This window comes from Thalia democratica, chromosome 6, assembly GCF_965202585.1.
Source record: "Thalia democratica chromosome 6, ktThaDemo2.hap1.1, whole genome shotgun sequence".
NCBI classification, from domain to species: Eukaryota; Metazoa; Chordata; class Thaliacea; order Salpida; family Salpidae; genus Thalia; species Thalia democratica.
In genome coordinates, this window is record NC_139170.1 from 66,188,074 (window position 1) to 66,205,897 (window position 17,824).

At 22.7% G+C, this 17,824-nt stretch overlaps 1 protein-coding gene across 1 annotated transcript; it reads left to right on the top strand.

Annotated features, from left to right (window-relative positions):
- Nucleotides 1-445: 445 nt before the first annotated feature.
- Nucleotides 446-17,120, top strand: LOC145839367 (uncharacterized). The gene is made up of 8 exons (XM_082946945.1): nucleotides 446-483; nucleotides 1,637-1,778; nucleotides 2,619-3,206; nucleotides 3,920-3,924; nucleotides 9,235-9,662; nucleotides 16,585-16,691; nucleotides 16,883-17,040; nucleotides 17,111-17,120. Exons 1-8 carry the CDS (start codon nucleotides 446-448, stop codon nucleotides 17,118-17,120), a joined length of 1,476 nt encoding a protein of 491 aa, XP_082803071.1.
- Nucleotides 17,121-17,824: the final 704 nt, after the last annotated feature.

Sequence of the window (17,824 nt, forward strand, 5' to 3'; positions counted from 1 at the left end):
TAATGTTAGTTGTTAGTAACTGCATCAAAAATACAAAAAAACCTACAAAAACATATCAAAAAAAGCCGTTGGTTGTACTGTACTGTATGTAAAACATTTAATTGTTTTATTCATTTTTTGTTTTTTTAGTTGAAGTATACTTTTCGGACACTTTAATTGATTGTTTTGTTAATACTATATTAAAATGTTTTTCTATTTTTTCAAATCAATAAGCTAAATTTATTATTGGTTTTTTTACCACAAATAATCTATTCAAAGTTTAATAAATTGTTTAAACAAAAAACGTACATAATATCATATGTAGTTTTAAAATGTATAGAAGATTTTGAATGTTATGTTTGTGATAGAAACTTTGCTCAAATATTTACTTTTTTACTTACTTAGATAAATGAAAAGTTATTCAAATGTAGTTTGTGTGACAAAATTTTTACTTAAAGAAATAAAAATGTTAGTTCGTACTTGTATAAAGTACATCAGTGTGAAGTTTGTGAAAAGAAATTTACTATAAAAAAAAACAACAATTTTAAACGTCAAAAAATTTTAACAAAAAAAAATTAATTAAGAATTTAAAATTAAAATTATTTTTCAGAACAAAACATATTTTTTATATATTGATTACTTTAAGACTTTAAAAACGTAAAGTTTCTAATTATATGTATCTTACTACAACTATCAAATAAAAGGTAAATAAGTGCTAGAATTTTTTAAGAGCAAAAGTATAATTGTTAAAACGGGTAGCTGTCAAATTTGCATGAGCATAGAAAAATTGACAAGGATACAAAATTTCACGAATATACTTTTGTACAAAGACAATTTTGCACAAGGAAATAAAATTTCACGAAGACACTTTTGCACGAGCAAAGAATTTTGTACGAAAACATTTTTGTACGAGTTAATTTTTTTTAAACATTTTTGATATATTTTTTCTACAATCACTTATATCCCTAAACTTACCCTCGGTCGGTAAGTTATTTTTTATTTTTTTAGTTTTTATTTTTTTTACTACCACTATTAACCCTAACCCTTACCCTCAGTCGGTAGATTTTTTTAACTATAAAATAATTTTAGTCATACAAGCAGATTAGGCTATTATTAAATTCAGGATAGCTATTGAAAGATACATTATAACTTATGACAACCGTAAAATTATTTTTAAATATAAAAAATCTACAAAACTTTCATAAGGTTTTGTAACTTTATATGTTGTTAAATGTTTTTCAAATGGTTCAGCTTTTTTTGAATTGTATTCCAAGTAAATGTTTAAAGTTACTGACTAATTGTTTATTTTATTTAGCTCGAGCTTTATTCGGCTTTATTTGAATCTAAATGCCTCAATTTCTTGACTAAACGCCAAAAATATCTATCGATTATCCTAAAAGTATTACTTTACTTATAACGTTTTCAACAAAAGCTTTGTAATAAAATTTTACATAAACTTTAGTTTTATTTTTATGCTTTTGAAATTACTCACTAACGTTTTTTTCTAAATACTAGTTGATTGCTTAGTTTGTACTATATAAAAAATTTTAGAAAAGAACACAATTTTTATAATTATCGTGTTAATCAACCTGTTTGATATTTATCACAGAAGTTTTTAAATATGTTTTTTTAGATATGAAAAGTAGTAAAGTATTAGTTGTAATACTTGTAAGAAAATCTTTAAAAGAGAATCTTACTTAAATGTTCACAAAAGAATACATTCAGGAGTAAAACCAAACAAGTGTGAAGATTGTGATAAAAGTTTCATCAGTATAAACAATTTAAATCGACACATGGAAGTACATAGTCTTATAAAAAATATAATAATACTAAAAAACTTTAGTTTGATTTAATAGTACTTGCAATATTTTTTAGAACTGTCTGTCTTAATAACATAAACAATTCAATTGTATAAGCTGTGTATTATTGAACTTATTTTTAACTACAAACCGAAACTAAGTTAAATTGTATATAAGTTAAATAGTCTACTAAAAGCATATATTTAAAAAAAATCTATTACGAGGTTATCAAATACTGTCATAAATATAAAACATTTTATAGACATATAATTACTATTGATTTTGATATATAATACAAATAACAATTTAAGTAGATAAATCATCAAACTTTAAAAACAATTAAGTCTACATATTACTGTTTAAGTTTATTAGTGTTAAGATAGTAAATATAGGTTCATAATAGTTTGAAGAACTTTACTAATTATAACAAAAAAATGAAGGCTTCTAAAATAGTACATACTTACATAGTCTACTAGTATGTTAAAATTGTTTTTTATAGTAACTTTCCGTGCAAAGTTTCAAAAAAATTAATTATTGTTTGTAAAAATTTACGAGAAATTTTATATAATCGTTTTATTTAAACAATTTTGAATACTAAGATTTGCTTAAAAAAATGTAATTTCTTAGATTAGTTATCATCTAAAATTATTTATGAACAATAAAAAGAAAATAATAAAGTATGGTTCATTAAAATGCTTATTATAGTTATACTTTGTGTGATGTACTTATAAATATACTTATATGGTATTTTAAATGGATAACCAACTTTATAAACATTGTGTAAAATTTTGTTTTATTACATAAAATAGTTTTTGTCTAAGAAGTTTAACTATGGACAAGTATAGACCTACCGGAGATAGTCTAAATAGCAAAAGTTTTGATTGTGATTTATGTGAGAAAAGCTTTAAATGTAAATCAAGTTTAATCAGACATAAAAGAGTTCATTCCAAAGAAAATCCATACAAATGTGATGTTTGTTTTAAAAGTTTTACAACAAAATATAAATTGATTGTTCACAAAAGAGTTCATACAGGCGAAAAGCCATTCAAATGTGAACTTTGTGATAAATATTTTGATTACAAATGCAGTTTAACCAGACACATGCTGGTACATAGTGGAAAAAAGGAATTTCAATGTCATGTTTGTCATAAGAATTTTAAACTTAAACACCACGTAAAGCTGCACCTTGTTACTCACACTAAAGATAAACTTTTTAAGTGTGATGTTTGTGACAAAAGTTTTACTCAAAAAGGTAGTGTAAAACAACATATGGTGGTTCATACTGGAATAAAAGAGTTTCAATGTCCAGTTTGTGAGAAGAAGTTTTCTCAGAAAAGTAGTTTGAAACGTCATATGTTGACTCACACCAAAGCAAAAACTTATAAATGTGATATTTGCAAGAAGAAATTCTCTGAGAAAGGTCATTTAGTAACCCACTTTAGAATTCACTTAGGAGAGAAACCATATGGCTGTGCAGAATGTGGAAACTGGTTTACTGCTGCTTCTAATAGAAATAAACATATACGATATCATCATAAGGAACTAAGTAAAGAACAACGATCTGAACTTAAATGCAAAATACAAAGAAGTATTGTTTTTGACTATCTGAAGACAATATCTGATTACAATTCTAAATAGCTCACTATTGGTGGTGGTTCGTTATTTTACTGAAAGATTATTAAAAAGGTAGTAATAACCCGATTGAGCAGATTTTATTTATTAAAACTCTCTTCTTAGTAGCAATACTGTTATAAGTTTGTTTATTTTATATTATATGCGGTTTTAAAGCTACTGATGATTTTATTATTATAACCAAAAGTTTTCCACTAACTCATGATGTTTTCTCATTGCTCTATAAGTTTTTGGTGTGAAGTGTTTTTTTTTTGTTAAAACTGTTGTTTAAAAACTAATTAAGAACGAAACGTTTGTAAATAGATTATTTTTTTTAACTATGTTTAAAAGGTATGCGTACTATAAATGAAGCATTTGCAAGAAATTGTAAGGAAATCTTTTATATATTGGATTAATTTTATATTTTTGTTGTTAGAATGCTATTAAATTTTTGTTAATCTGACTTACATAATTTCTTTCTTTTAAACTAAACTTTAATTATAAAACGACAATTTAATGCTTTTGGTTAGAAAAAGTGGTTTGTAGATTCAAATTAATATGACTATTAAAGAAAACATCTTAGTAAAAAATTCCAAGAAAAAAATGCCACTTTAAAACTTTTACCTATCATGACGTGATATTTTATTCATATAAAATCTATTTGAGTTAGGAATTTTTCTTACACTGCAATTTATAATCTATCAGTATTATAAACTCAATATTAAATATTCAAAGTTACAATAACCAAATCAAAGTCAATAAACAAAGTGATATTCTTGGAATCGTTTTCTTCATTTTTCTTTTTTTTTCAGGGAGTTAACAGGAAATAGGTAATTAGTCAAAACATGCCCCTACTATATATATTTAAAATCTTATTTATTAATAGATTTAAACGTTAGTACTTTGTTGTAATCTAAGCAATAACTATAATTAATTCAGTAAAAGTTGTTTAATATTAACTACAGTAGATAAAACAAGAATATTATTATTATTTTAATGTTTTATACTACATTCATTGATAGACTGATTTATTAGCTTTTTAGTTTATTAGTTGAAAAAAATGATTTTATATATTTTGGTTTTAAATTTTATACAACTCTGCGGAACAATTTAACAATATAGTAATTAATAACTAAATTTATACTTTTATAAACTCATTCAAATAAAGTAATTTACATAAACTAGCTGAATACAAGTTTCCTAAGTCAATTTAACTTGTGCTTAGATAAAATGTGTAACTTATAGAACTAGTTATCTTAAAATGTATTTTTTATCCAAAGATCGTAGTGAACTAAGTTACCAGATATTTTTGTTTGAGCTGACTGCTGTCCCTTACTTTTCTAGTTTATTACTTAGTATAACGATTTACTTTTTATTTATATCTTTGTTATTATTTGTGTACTTTTTGTCATTATTTATACTTAAATATATGTATACTGTTTATTAAACGACAAAAAAACGCTTAAAAAATAGTACATAGACCTCGTGTAAAAAAGATCCTTCGGGTTATCGAGTTGTACAGAACGTATTAAGATTTTTTTCTTTTTTTTATTAATTTTAAACTCCAGTAGCTTAAATTTAGATAACATACCTACACCATACAGAAGTATAAGTTAAAAAAAGTATTAAAACAATTAGTGTGATGATCGAGCAGGAACTTTAATCTATCTCGTGTACAAAAAAAAAATAATAATCTGAAAATACAACACACACTTATATAAACTATCTACGGCTAAGAAATTAATTTTTGGTAGCTTGAATTTCTGAAGCTTAAACAAAACATAGCTGTATAGTTTATACTCACAAACGGTCGCTTTAGTACTTTGTACTTAACCCCGCTCGGTAAAAGCACAATATCGGTTTCACGCAACTTTGCCTGCCTGCTAAGCCTATAAAATCTCTCGTAGGTTGTCTCAGATTCTGTTGTTGTTTATCGTGCGGTAAAGTTCATTATTTATTACTTATAGTTTATAGCAAGTAATCATCGTATCTATAGCTTAGATGACATTTCAATTTCGGACAATTAAAGATCTTTAAAATTACTTTAAGTACAATATCTTAAAAAATTATATAAACAAGGAAAAATATATATGAAAGATTTATTAAAATCTTCACGAAACTTTTACTTTTTTTGCAAAATATAAGGTACTTTTTAAGTTATTTTATAGTTATTAAATACAACTATATTTTTTATTTTACTTTAGCCATATCTCAAACGATATTTAATGTTTAGAAAAAAGAAAAAAAGTTTTAGTTATTAATAGGACCTACATTTATAATTTCAATATTTGACAAATATACATTACTTTTTAAGTTGTGACCTTTTCTTTTCTTTTTAAGAACTTGAATTGTCCGACTTTAAATAGTCGTGCACCCGTATCAATATAACGCTATTACTTTCTACCTAAACTAAACAAAGTTAATTATTGAAAAATATCGACTTTTCATTTTCAATTAAGACACAAACTGATTTGCTCTCATATAGCTTTTGTTTGACATTTAAAATAAAAATCATATATAAGATAATTTTAGGCGTACGAGCATATTAGGCTACAATTAAAAATAGGATTACTATTGTAATATACGTTATAATTTAAGACAACAATAAATTTATTTTTCAAAATAACAAAAATACAAAACTCCTGAAAAGTATTGCAACTTAATATGTTATCAAATATTTTTAAAATAGTTTAGATTTACTTGACCTAAAAACCTAAAACTGAAGCCTGAACCTAAAACCCCTCATTGTCTTGACTAAACGGCAAAATCTCTTACGTTAAATAATCTTTAATTTGATCAAATTTTAATGAAATTAAAAACTTTTAATCACACTTCTGGTAACAAATGAGGAGAATTGTCAGCAATTTTAATAAGTATCATCTGTAAAAAGAGAAATTCCTTACATAAAATAATACTAATATCAATTATCTATGACTAAAAAAATTGTTATTAACATTTGAAACTTCTGAACCTTGATATAAAATAATTGTATAGTTCATACAACTTTAACCTACAAACGACAGCTTTGTACTTAACCCAGCTTGGTTAGATCTCAATAGCAGTTTCATGCAACTATGCCTGAATGATGGTCGTATATTGTCTCGGATACTCATGTTGTTGATCGTTCGGTTTATTGTTTTATGTTTATCTTAAAGAATCATCATATTAATATAACGCTACTGTTTTTAATCTAAACTATAAATAAGATTTATTATAAAAAATATGGTTTTTCATTTTTAAGTACGGCTTATTTGAAACCTTATTTGCTTTTCTGAAAAAGCTTTTTTTCATATTAAAGAAAAAAATGTTCGCTTAAAATTTAATTTTATTTATACTTTTAACGCTGAATAAAATAGAAAACTGTATGAATTAGAGTGTTTAATACAAAAGAGCATTATAATAATTATAAAAAAAAAGTTTTAATTTTTAAGTACGACACAAACTAATTTGCTTTCCTTTCAAAAGCTTTTATTTGACGTTGAAAAAATCACTCATAAAATAGTTTTAGTTTTACTTTTAACGCTGAATAAGTTAAAAAACTGTATGAATAAGAGTTCTCAATACAAAAAAGTTTAATTATCAAAACTTTGTTCAACGATTGTTACTTTTGCTGTTACTTAAAAAGCTCTGAAAATTCTTTTAGGAGAAACAGTGTCAGCTAAATTATTAAACAAAATTTTAATACTTTTGACGTTGCTAAAAGCAGATCAGACTATCATTGAAAACATGATAACCAATGAAAGATATACTTTAACCTATGAGAAGTATAGGTTTATTTTACAGTTTAGCAAAACTACGAAACTTTCAAAAAAGTATTGCAACTTAATATTAACAAATTTTATTTATTTGTAAATATGTAATACATACTTTAAATTATTATAACTTATATCTAACGTTGTGAAAAATATTTTACACAAAACTTGATGTTTTATTATAAAAACTTAAGCAAGGTGAAAAGAGGAATCATATTGCATTTATTAAATAAATTAATCATAACTTAAAAAGGTATATTCTATAATAAAATATAATTTCATTGTCTAGTGTGTTGAGATAATTTTCCAGTAGCTTATTATGCCAATTTTTTTAAATAATTGAAGTTAACCGTTTGAGAATAATCTACTTCGTTTTAAATAAAAAAGTCTTTTTTATTTTACTAAGTTTTAATATAATTGCCTACTAAAGACAAATTTTTTTGAAAGTACTTTAGGCAATGTAACGATTGCTTATAACTTTGTAGATTTGTTTGTAAAATAAAAAAATACTTTTTACTTAAAACGATTTTGATAAAGACAAAAAAATCACGAAGAACAACACACAACCAAAGGAATATTTAAGATACTTAAAGGTATAATATTCTTACTGAAAATAATCTACGAGAGTTTTTTTTACAATTGTAATGTATTTACAAATATAGCAATCAAAAGTTACTTAAGAAAATATAATTTTATAGGTAAATAATTTAGCTGTTATTTTACATATTATTTTTTGTGTCTTGACTGAGGTATTAAGTTTATTTGACTATGTTTAGGTGGCGTTCTAATTCTGCCCCATTTAATCCTAATGTTTTTCAATGTCTTTAATAAACGACAACAATCTCTAAAAGTAAATAAATTTGACTTATGGTTATTTTTGTAATGAAGGTAAAAAACAGATTTGTTTGCTTTCAAAGTTATTTGGTTCTTTTAACCACACTTAAATTGATATATATATATATATTGCTTAGTTTAAGATTTAAAATAAAAATCAAACATTTGTGTCTTAGTACTATTATTAAATAGAAGATAACTAAGTGCTGTAATTGTTAAAAACAGTTTTTTCTAAAATATAAATTCAAATAAGTTTAAGAATTATAATTCTTTCTTTGCAGTTAATTTTTTATTTTTAGCATTAAAAAATAAAACAACGATCAGAAATGTAAACTTTATTAATGTTTATAGATTCTGAAATAAACGTTAGTCTATAATTTATTTAATAGTTTATTACTGACTATGCAATTTTTTACTCCTATATTTGCACATAGGATATCCTCAGTTATTGTAAACAAACCTTATTCAAATAGAATTTTTTGTTAAAAGATTTGAATAAAATTTGTTTACAACAACTGAGGATATTCTATATGCAAATAAAGGAGTGAAGCATTGTTTTGTTAGTAATAAACTGTTAAAATAAAAAATATATAAAATCTTCTTAAAGATATTTAAGTCGAAAATTTTGAATTGTTTGATTTAAAACAAGCTACAATATAAAATTTAATGTCCAGAATTTTGTTATGTATTATTGCTTGTTTTAAATATTAAGTTTCATAATATATATTGACATATTCATATAACTTTTATTCAACAGGTAACCTAAAGTATGAGAAAAAAAAAATAGTACAAAAAAATAATCTTAGTACGTTTTAAAATAAGTAGTTATTTCAAAATCATTTAAAATAATCATTTAGTACCATCTCATAATAAAATACACCGTTTATAGCTTCAATTTGTTAAGTTTAACAAATTTAGATGAAAATTTACAAATCAAGCAATTTATTTATTAAATAGTTTATATTGATTGAAAGTTATCATTAAACAATTTATTACTTATTAGTTTAAACTAACTACAAAAATATTTGTTTTTTTTTTCGCACTATATAAATAACTTTCAGCACTTAAGTTTAAACTATGGGTGATTCTGGTGTAAGAAAAAGTAATATGATGGTTAAAAGTGTTTCTTGTGATGTTTGCGAAAAGACTTTCAAAACTAAATCCTTCCTGAAATATCACAAAAGAATTCATAATGAACAAAAACCATACAAATGTGATATTTGTGAGAAAAGATTTATTATTAAAAGTAACTTAACAAGTCATATGCTAGTGCATAGTGGCAAAAAAGATTTTCAGTGTCATGTTTGTCATAAGAAGTTTGCTCAAAAAGGTAATATGAAACGTCACTTAGTTACTCACACTAAAGAGAAACTTTTTAAATGTAATGTATGTGACAAAAAATTTACTAGAAAAAGTAATGTAAAGACACACATGTTAGTTCATACTGAAATAAAAAAACATAAGTGTGAAGTTTGTGAAAAGAAATTTTGTCGTAAAGGTAATTTGAAACATCATATGTTAACTCATACCAAATTAAAAGCTCATGAGTGTGATATTTGCAAGAAGAAGTTTTCTCGAAATACCAACTTAATTGATCATTTCAGAATCCATTTAGGAGAAAAACCATATGGTTGTGCAGAATGTGGAAAGTGGTTTACCCAAGCTTGTACAAGAACTAGACATATTCGTAATTGTCATAATAAACTAAGTAAAGAGCAACAATCAGAACTGAAGTGTAAAATACAAAGAACTATTGTTCATGACTATCTTAAATCAATATCTGAATACAATTCTAATTATTCTTAATTGTTCTTAGCAGTTAGTTTGCGGTGTATAAAATCTTTAAATACAGTTTATAGTGTTGTTGTTTTGTATATTAATGTTTACAGATTTGCATCAGCCTAATTGTACTAGCTTTGTTTATTTTTTAATTTTTTAATTAACAATTAAGTGTATTTAAACAATTCCATGTAAAAATATAGAAACTTTAAAAATATCTTATATATACTTTTTTGATAAAATTTTTTGTTAAATAAAAGTACTTAAATTTACAAAGCTATGAAGTTTCCTAAATAGAATTTTTTTTACTTATAATTTTTTTTGCTGTTGAAGTTTATTCCTTTTAAGTTGTTAATACTATTTTGTAAATTTTGTTAATTTTGTTAACATATTTTGTGTGTCATATACGAACTCATCATAAAGAGTTAAAAAAAACAGCAATCGATACTTAAATGCAAAATTTAAAAAACAATTGTTAAACTATGTTAAAAAAACACCTAAGCTCAAAACTAAATATCTTTAATGCAAGCGGTTTGTTTCTAGTTTAATGAAATAAGATTAGAAAACTTAATTGATGTATAAATTAGTATCAAAAATATATATTATTATACTTAACTACGATGATATACTTTTAATGTGTAAATTTATATGTTCCATGTCGTAGTTTTATTTTCTAAAAACAATCTTTTGAATAGATAAAATTTATTAATTTATATATTTGTTGTTTTTTTATAATTAAACTTGAAAAGTATGTAAGCACTAGTGACAGTAATTTTAACGTTTATAAAACATTTTAACTCTTATTAATTATTGTTTGTTTATTTATTTAAATTTATATGCTTTTAATGTTTATAAAAATTACTAAGAAGTTTGGTTTCTTTTTTATTATAACAAAATAAAACTAAAAATAAAGTAACTTTAAAACACTAGTTACAAAATTTACGAAAGTAGTTCAAAACTAGTTTTTTGTTTTATTATTGTAACTAGTAGTCTAATGAAGTAATAATAATAAAAATATCGAGATGTTGTAATTGAATGTAGTAAGGATGCTCTTTGCTTAAATTGAAATGTTTAAACACTTTATACTGTCTTTTTTTTTAATTTTCTTTCTTAGTTTTAGAAAATAAATAAGTTATCAGTGTAGATCAATTATTTTTGCTTTCGGTTATTGCGCACAAAATTTTTCAAATAAAATATTTTTTAACAAAATTCTACTAAATGTTTTCATATCTTTAATAAAACATGTTAAAACGATAAAGGACTACTTTTTATAATTCATTTATTAAAATATTTATTAAATGAGTTAAGTATCTACGATAATGCTTGATTATTATAAGTTAGAGTAGTTTTTATAAAAATATTATAATTGTCCAGTTAGTATAGATGTATAAAAAAAATATATTCAGCTATTTTAGCTAGGAAATATTGTTAGTATTAATTAATTTTTAGCCAAACCTTATTGACAAAACATATAACTTTGAAACAAGAGCAAAAATATTTAAGTTATCGTTAGTAAATAGATTCTAGATAGAGTCAATATATTATACTAGAAGCTAAACAAAACTGTATAAACATTTTTCTTCAAAAACAAACGATTTAATAAAATAATTAAGTGATAAATGTAGATATGAATAAATATAAAGTATTCGACAAATTAATCTAAATTTAAATTAAAGGAAACAAAATATTTAATTTAACAAAATAGAGAACTAAAAATACAATTTTTTTAATTTGATATGGTTTCTAACTTTACAAGGTCAAAAAAATATTGCAAGAAATAATTGTTTTAAATAGAAATATTATTAATTTTTTGCTTAATATTTATTATTTATTTATTTTTCAGTTATTCAGAATTTTTAATTATTGTTTGTCTTAACTTGAGGTTTTACTTTTAAAAATTTTAACACACTTTAAGTAAAAAAATCGATCCTAGCTTTAAATTATTTGGAAGTTTGTCCGATACAGCTTCTTTTATAGAACCAGTTTTACTTGTACACTGTACAACTTTTATTTAATTATGGTATTAGGCCTTTTTAATGCACTTTTAATACTGATTTCAAAACAAATATAATTCTCAGAATTCTTCATTGTACGTTGATTTCGTTAATAATTTTATTTTCTATCAAACACACGTGGTATATCTGCAATATATGGTAGTTTAAAAAATACCGTGAACTTTTCAGGTTTGTATACCTTATCCTTGTTTAGGTTATTATAATGTAAAGTTTAATTTGATCATCAAATTTGAAATTATTCTATAAAAAACTCATTAGTTTTAGTTTTAATACTTACAAGCTATATTTGAAAACTAGTATAACATGAAATTGTTATACTATAGTATGCTCATAAATATAAATTTGTTTAAAAAAATGTTTAGTTCATATTCTTTAGAAAATTTGTTAGAACTTAATTATTTTTAGGTAAAACTTGAATATACGACTGAAATCACTATAAGTGTAAAAATATATTCAATACAGTTTTTGTTATTGTTATAAAATTAATTAAAAACTATGAATGAAAACTCAAAAAACATCGAATTTTTAATGGGTACAAAATAGTTACAATTTTAAATTTTTTAGTGAAAAATTAATATATTTAACTATATTTGTCAGTACTTTATATTAGAAGCTAAACATTAAATTATAAAAAGTTTTTAACTAAAAAAAGAAAAAAGAAACTAATTAAGTCATCAATGAGAGTAATAAGCAATGTAAATAAACCATTTAATAAACTTTTAATACAGTTAAAAAAAAACAGAAGCAATTTAATTGTACACTACACAACTTTTGTTTTAATTTTGTATTCGATATTTAACTGAATTTTAACTACTGATTTTGAACCAAATATAATTTTCAGATTTCTTCATTGCACGTTTATTTCGTTAATAATTTTATTTCGTTCTCAATCACGCGTAATATACCTGAAATATATGGTAAATTTAGAACTACCGTGAACTTCTCAGGTCTATATACCTTAGTCTTGTTTAGGTTATTTCAATGTATAATTAAATTTTATTATCAAGTTTAAGATATTTCTTTGAAAAAACATTAGTTTTATAATTAAAACTAACAAATTAGATTTTAAGCCTAGAACAACATGAAATGATTTAAGTTTAGTACCATTTTTAAGAAAATGTTCAAATATAATTAATTTATTAATTTCGTAATAAGTAGCTGAACTGTCATTGTCCGTCTTTGTAAAATAAAAAAATCAAAGCCGCAAAGATTAAAAACAATAAATATTTAAAAAACTGTGATATACTAAAAAATGTGCCAGAATTTGTTTTAATTGAAATCAATTTTTGATTATCAAAAATAATGTTTGTTTTTTTAATTAAAAGATATTAATAACGATTTTAATTAAGTAATAAAAAATTAAGCTACAATGTAAAGTTCAGGAATAAAGCATAGATTACTTAAAACTTTTAATTAACAAACAGGTTGTTAATTGTTACAAACTTTTTATGCCATAAAGTTTATTAGCAATTTTAAGAAAATGATTGAATATTAATAAAATATTATAATTAAATTTATAGTTAAAGTTAAACACATGTTTTTATCGACTTCTTTTTTAAATATTAAAAATAGTATAACGTATTTAACTAAGTATTAAGAATTAAAGCTGCATTGTATATTATTGTATATTTTTATTGTATGAAGAAAGACCTGGAAACGTTTACTTATAAAAACTAGGATTATATTCAAAAAAACTGTTAGAAATTTCTCAAAAAACAGTGACCACCCTGTTTTTATCAATTCTCACTGTTTTTATCAATATAAACTAAGTATCTAAAAATTTATGGTTGTTTTCTTTAAACTACGTTAGCACAAGCTTATATAAACAATCTACCCAATACAGAAGGTTAAAAAGCAAACACAAAGTTTAATGACCATAAAACAGGCTAACAATTTTTTTTAAGTATTTGGTGTACAAAAATATCTTAATCATCGAATCATACAACACAAGCTTGTATCGACTATCTATAGCCATAAAAGAAATTTTTATATTAAATTAGAACTTAGATTTGTCCACCTTATAAAAATAATTGTATAGTTTATATTAAGTAATCATCGTCTATCACAACGCTACTATTTTAGTCAAAACTATACAAAAAAATTATTATTAAAATATATAGATTTTTTATTTCAAGTACAACACAAACTGATTTGCTTTCATAAAAGTTTTTATTTTAGATTAAAGAAAAAATAAGTTTATTTATAAAATTATTTTAGTCATAAAAGCAGATTAAGCTATCTTTAAAAACAGAATTACTATTGCAAGATACATTATAACTTACGACAACCAAAAATTTATTTTAAAATAAAAACAAAACTAAAAAAAATTTCCAAAAGTATTGCAACTTAATATGATATCAAGGTTTTAAATTACCCAGCAATTTTTTGACATCTTTTACTTGTTAAATTTTTTTAAAGTTTTCGATTTGGTTGTTCAGTTTATTTACCAATATTTAGGTGGTTATTTTTTTCTGCCCTACCCTAACTTTTTTATCCAAATTTCTACTTAATGTTTTGACTAAGCGACAACAATATCTTAAGTTATGAAATTTTAGTTTTAATCAAATTTATAATAAATATAAATAAAGATTTGTTTTCTTTCTAAGGTATTTGGCACTTTTAATCACAGTTAGGTTTTAATAAAAAAGAGTTATCAGCAATTAAGAAATGCTTTCTGTATAGTTTTTTTATTTTATATCTTTTTAAATTTGTTATAAATATTGGTGTTATTATTAGTTTGCCTCATCAGATATATCAAAAAATTAATTCTAAGTATAAAAAGTTAAATAAATGTTTAAAAACTAAAATATTTATTCAGATGAACTGTTAAAAAGACCAGTAAATAAGTTTAAAGATTTTTACTAAAAAAAGTATAATTGTTAAAAACAGTTTTACTGTTGTAAATAGAAAACTATTGAATAGTTTTGAGAATCACAATTATTTCTTTATAATTAGATATTAATTTTTTTATTAAGAATTAAAATAACGCTCAGAAATGTGAATTTTTTTAATAGCATCTGAAATTAAATTTAAAATAAAACAGTTCTACTGTTGTAATTAAAATCGTTTTTAAGTAAGTTTGAGAATTACAATTATTTATCTACCATTTAATATAAGTTTAGTATTTAAAAATAGATAATGCTCAGAAATGTAAATTTTATTAGTAATAACGGCATCTAAAATAAAATTTAGTGTACACAACTTTTATTAAAAATTATTGGTGATTTAAGTTTTTTTTTACTTTTTTAACAATTTTGACCACTAAGTATTGTAATTTTTAATCAATAGATAATTTAATAAGTAAGATAAAAAAAAAGTTCTAAAATTAGTAATAATATATTGTAAAACATGTTGCTACTTAAAAAGTAAATAAAATATTGATTTAGTATTACAGTAACCTCTCGGCTCTTGAATCTTTAACAAAATAAAAATTTAATGTTACTAAAAACTTAATACATTTTAAAATTAGTTGTCATTTCAAAAATGTTCCTTTACGTTAAGTTTTTGACTTTGTTGTTCAGTTTATTTAGAAATATTTAGGTGGTTTTTTCTTCTGCCCTATCTTAACCTTTTTATTCAAATTTCTATTTAATGTTTCGACTAAACGACAACATTATCTTAAGTTGTAAAAATTTAAATTTTATTCAAATTTAAAATAAGATTTTTTTTTCTTTCTAAGCTATTTGGCGCAGTCACAGTTAGGTTTTAATAAAAAAGAGTAATCAGCAATTAAGAAATGCTTTCTGTATAGTATTTTTATTTTATATCCTTTTAAATTTGTTAACAATATTGGTGTTATTATTAGTTTGCCTACGTCAGATATACCAAAGAATTAATTCTAAATATAAAACGTTAAATAAATGTTTTAAAACTAAAAATTTTATTCAGATGAACTGTTAAAAAGACCAGTAAATAAGTTTAAAGATTTTTACTAAAAAAAGTATAATTGTTAAAAACGTTTAACTGTTGTAAAAGGAAAACTATTGAATAGTTTTGAGAATTACAACTTTTTCTTCGTAATTAGATATTAATTTTTTTATTAACAAGTAAAATAACGCTAAGAAATGTAAATTTTAATAATAGCATCTGAAATAAAATTTGAAATAAAACAGTTCTACTGTTGTAATTAAAATCGTTTTTGAGGAATTTGGAGCATTATAATTGTTTATGTACAACCTAACAACTTTTGTACACAACTTTTATTAAAAATGATTGGTGGTTTAATTTTTTTACTTTTTAAACATTTTTGACCAAGTCATGTAACTTTTAATCAATAGATAATTTAATAAGGAATATAAAAAACATTTAAAAATCAGTATTAATACATTGTAAAAAAGTTTTTACTTCTAAAATAAATAAAATATTGATTTTTTATTACAGTAACCTCTTGGCTCTCGAATCTTTAATAATATAAAAATTTAATGTTACTTAAAACTTTATATATTTTAAAATTAGTTGTCATTTCAAAAATGTTCCTTTTCTGCTATCTTATGATAAAATACATTGTTTTTACCTTTAGTTTACGAAGTTTAAAATTTTATATGAAAATGTTAACAACAAGCAATTATTCTATCAAGTAATTTTTGTTGATTAAAATTTATTATCAAATTGTTAATTATATATAAATTTAATTTGAATACTTAAATCTCAGTTTTTTTTACACGCTATTGAACATATTTCTTAGCACTTAAGTTTAAATTATGGTTGATTCTGGTCAAAACAAAAGTGTAGTTGTTAAAAGTGTATCTTCGGATGTTTGCAAGAAAACTTTCATAACTGAATCATACTTGAAAGTTCACAAAAAAATACATACAGGAGAAAAACAATATAAATGTGATATATGTGACAAAAGATTTGTCATTAAAGGTAGCTTAACAAGACATATGGTGGTACAAAGTGGTAAAAAAGATTCCCAATGTTACGTTTGTCATACGAATTTTGCTCAAAAATCCAATTTAAAACGAAATTAAATTACTCACACTAAAGATAAACATTTCAAATGTGATATATGTGACAAAAGTTTTTCTCAAAAAAATCATGTAAAAACGCATATGTTAGTTCATACTGGAATAAAAGACATCAATGTGAAGTTTGTGAAAAGAGTTTTTCACAGAAAAGTATTTTGGAACGCCATATGTTGACCCATACCAAAGTAAAATCTTATAAGTGTGATATTTGCAAGAAGAAATTTCTTCTGAAAGCTCACTTAGTCACACACTTCAGAATTCACTTAGGAGAGAAGCCTTATGGTTGTGCGGAATGTGGAAAATGGTTTAATCAAAGTTCTAGTCGAAATACGCATATAAGAACTTGTCATAAAGAATTAAGTAAACACCAACAGTCAGAACTGAAGTGTAAAATACAAAGCAGTATTGTTCATGACTATTTTAAAACAATATCTGAATACAACTCTAAGTATTAAAATCGAGTCGAAACAATTAAATACCTCTATTGATGTATAATTTTAAAAAATATAATTTATAATATTACACTAATTTATAATCCTCTAGTTTATTTTACTATTTGATTTAATGGAGGTGTTTAACTAAGTAAAAAAAAGTTTAAAAAAAAGTCTTTTAATATTTTATAATAAAATTTTAACATTTATAAATCTGTGTATAAATTAATGTTGAATAGATAGATTCAATATCGTTAATAAGGTACGTACGTTGTAGAATCTGTAGTTGTATATTGTATAATAAACATTAAAAACAGTATAAGTTTCAATGTAAATATATTTTATATTGAATTGGTTAATTAAATGTAATCTTCTGCAACTATAAACTTAAATTTGATTTTTAGGAAAGTTAGTTTTATGAAACATTAAAATATACCAGTTTTTAAAAAGTTATGTTTTTTTCTACTCAGAAAATTACTTTTTTAATTAATTAGCTTAACGACTTTTGTAATGTACATATTCCTTTGTTTGATAAATGTTGATTAAAAGTAATGATTGTATTTTCATACTAATATTTTGATGCAAAAAATATTATATTTGTTTATATAGCCATTTAAACATATTAAAATTTACCAGGTCTAAAAATAAATCTTTTTA